Below are 2,755 nucleotides of genomic sequence, written 5' to 3'. Positions count from 1 at the left end.
AGAGAGAGACAGACTAACAGACTGAGACAGACTGAGGCAGAGAGAGACAGACTAACAGAGAGAGACAGACTGAGACAGAGAGAGACAGACTAACAGACTGAGACAGACTGAGGCAGAGAGAGACAGACTAACAGAGAGAGACCGACTGAGGCAGAGAGAGACCGACTGAGACAGAGAGAGACAGACTAACAGAGAGAGACAGACTGAGACAGAGAGAGACAGACTGAGACAGAGAGAGACAGACTGACAGACTGAGGCAGAGAGAGACAAACTGAGACAGACTGAGGCAGAGAGAGAGACAGACTGAGGCAGAGAGAGACAGACTAACAGACAGACGGACTGAGACAGACTGAGAGACAGACTGAGGCAGAGAGAGAGACAGACTGAGACAGAGAGAGACAGACTAACAGAGAGAGACAGACTGACAGACTGAGGCAGAGAGAGACAGACTGAGAGACAGACAGACTGAGAGACAGACTGAGGCAGAGAGAGACAGACTAACAGACAGACGGACTGAGACAGACTGAGAGACAGACTGAGGCAGAGAGAGAGACAGACTGAGACAGAGAGAGACAGACTAACAGAGAGAGACAGACTGACAGACTGAGGCAGAGAGAGACAGACTGAGAGACAGACAGACTGAGAGACAGACTGAGGCAGAGAGAGACAGACTAACAGACAGACGGACTGAGACAGACTGAGAGACAGACTGAGGCAGAGAGAGAGACAGACTGAGACAGAGAGAGACAGACTAACAGAGAGAGACAGACTGACAGACTGAGGCAGAGAGAGACAGACTGAGAGACAGACAGACTGAGAGACAGACTGAGGCAGAGAGAGACAGACTAACAGACAGACGGACTGAGACAGACTGAGAGACAGACTGAGGCAGAGAGAGAGACAGACTGAGACAGAGAGAGACAGACTAACAGAGAGAGACAGACTGACAGACTGAGGCAGAGAGAGACAGACTGAGAGACAGACAGACTGAGAGACAGACTGAGGCAGAGAGAGACAGACTAACAGACAGACGGACTGAGACAGACTGAGAGACAGACTGAGGCAGAGAGAGAGACAGACTGAGACAGAGAGAGACAGACTAACAGAGAGAGACAGACTGACAGACTGAGGCAGAGAGAGACAGACTGAGAGACAGACAGACTGAGAGACAGACTGAGACAGACTGAGAGACAGACTAACAGACTGAGACAGAGAGAGACAGACTGACAGACTGAGGCAGAGAGAGACAGACTGAGAGACAGACTGAGGCAGAGAGAGACAGACTAACAGACAGACAGACTGAGAGACAGACTGAGACAGACTGAGAGACAGACTAACAGACTGAGGCAGAGAGAGACAGACTAACAGACAGACAGACTGAGAGACAGACTGAGACAGAGAGAGACAGACTAACAGACTGAGACAGAGAGAGACAGACAAAGAGACTGAGAGACAGACAGTTAGTTGGGACATGTCTCTGACTGAATGGTTTGTCTCTCTGTGTCCGTCCTCAGACAGCAGCAGTGGGAACCGTCTCTCTGAGAGCAGCTGTTCAGACTCCATGTTTGTAGTCCAGGACAGCAGCTGTAGTGACGGAGGAAGCGGGACTCCTCTGAGTGACCAAGCCTCCCTTATCGGTCTGGACCTTCAGAACCAGGACTCCCCAGAACCAAACCATGACCAGGACTCACAGGAGAGTCAGGGTATAAAGGATGGAGAGGAGTCGTCCCCCATCGAGTCTGGGTTAGTAGCTGAAGACCAACAGACAGAAACAGTGTTGTGTCTCATGCTGGTCACCTGCTTACCGTCTGTCTCATGTCTTCCTGTCCCAGCTCCCTCCTGCCTCCAGGTTCCCTGCTCCTCCAGGGTCTGGAAGCCTCTGGTCCTGGGGCAGAGGCAGAGGTTGTCCCACCGACTCCAGATGTGGATCTGCTGTTGGAGTGCACCTTTTCCTACATGCACAACGCTGAGGAGGAGGACGGACAGGAGCAGCAGCCAATGGAGGAGCAGGAAGACGAGTTTCTGAGCCCTCTGATTGGACCGGAGGAGGAGGTGGGTCATACATACATGTATCTATCAGGCGATGTCACCAGGACCGTGCAGGAGGACACACAGCAGCACAATGCAAGTTAAATGATATTTAATAAAAGTGAATATAATAGTTGTGTTAATAATACAGCCCAACCAGTACCAATGAATAACAGCACTAACATAAAAAATATAAGGACTACTAATAATAACTGTAGCAGGAACACAGGGGCAGCAGGAAGCCCACAACCACAGATCCGGACCGCACAGACATCTGCAACTAGCCCCCAGACCACTGTAACCTGCCCCCAGCCAGACCACTGTAACTGGCCCCCAGACCACTGTAACTGGCCCCCAGCCAGACCACTGTAACTAGCCCCCAGACCACTGTAACTGGCCCCCAGCCAGACCACTGTAACTAGCCCCCAGACCACTGTAACTGGCCCCCAGACCACTGTAACTGGCCCCCAGCCAGACCACTGTAACTGGCCCCCAGACCACTGTAACTGGCCCCCAGACCACTGTAACTGGCCCCCAGCCAGACCACTGTAACTAGCCCCCAGCCAGACCACTGTAACTGGCTCCCAGACCACTGTAACTAGCCCCCAGACCACTGTAACTGGCCCCCAGCCAGACCACTGTAACTAGCCCCCAGTACACTGTAACTGGCCCCCAGACCACTGTAACTGGCCCCCAGCCAGACCACTGTAACTAGCCCCCAGCCAGA

The 2,755-nt window shown here is 52.6% G+C and overlaps 1 protein-coding gene across 4 annotated transcripts in view; it reads left to right on the top strand.

Moving 5' to 3' along the window:
• tecpr2 (tectonin beta-propeller repeat containing 2) overlaps positions 1-2,755 on the top strand; it is a 20,745-nt gene that overhangs the window by 13,907 nt on the left and 4,083 nt on the right. For all 4 annotated transcript variants that reach the window (XM_046061949.1, XM_046061947.1, XM_046061948.1 and 1 more), the window contains exons 12-13: positions 1,515-1,743; positions 1,833-2,052. In XM_046061949.1, the coding sequence (XP_045917905.1) occupies positions 1,515-1,743; positions 1,833-2,052 (449 nt within the window). The remainder of the gene's footprint in view (positions 1-1,514; positions 1,744-1,832; positions 2,053-2,755) is intronic.

The sequence above is a fragment of the Micropterus dolomieu genome, linkage group LG11 (assembly GCF_021292245.1).
Source record: "Micropterus dolomieu isolate WLL.071019.BEF.003 ecotype Adirondacks linkage group LG11, ASM2129224v1, whole genome shotgun sequence".
NCBI classification, from domain to species: Eukaryota; Metazoa; Chordata; class Actinopteri; order Centrarchiformes; family Centrarchidae; genus Micropterus; species Micropterus dolomieu.
Note: the sequence above shows the minus strand (reverse complement) of the source record. Positions and strands in the feature narration are given on the sequence as shown.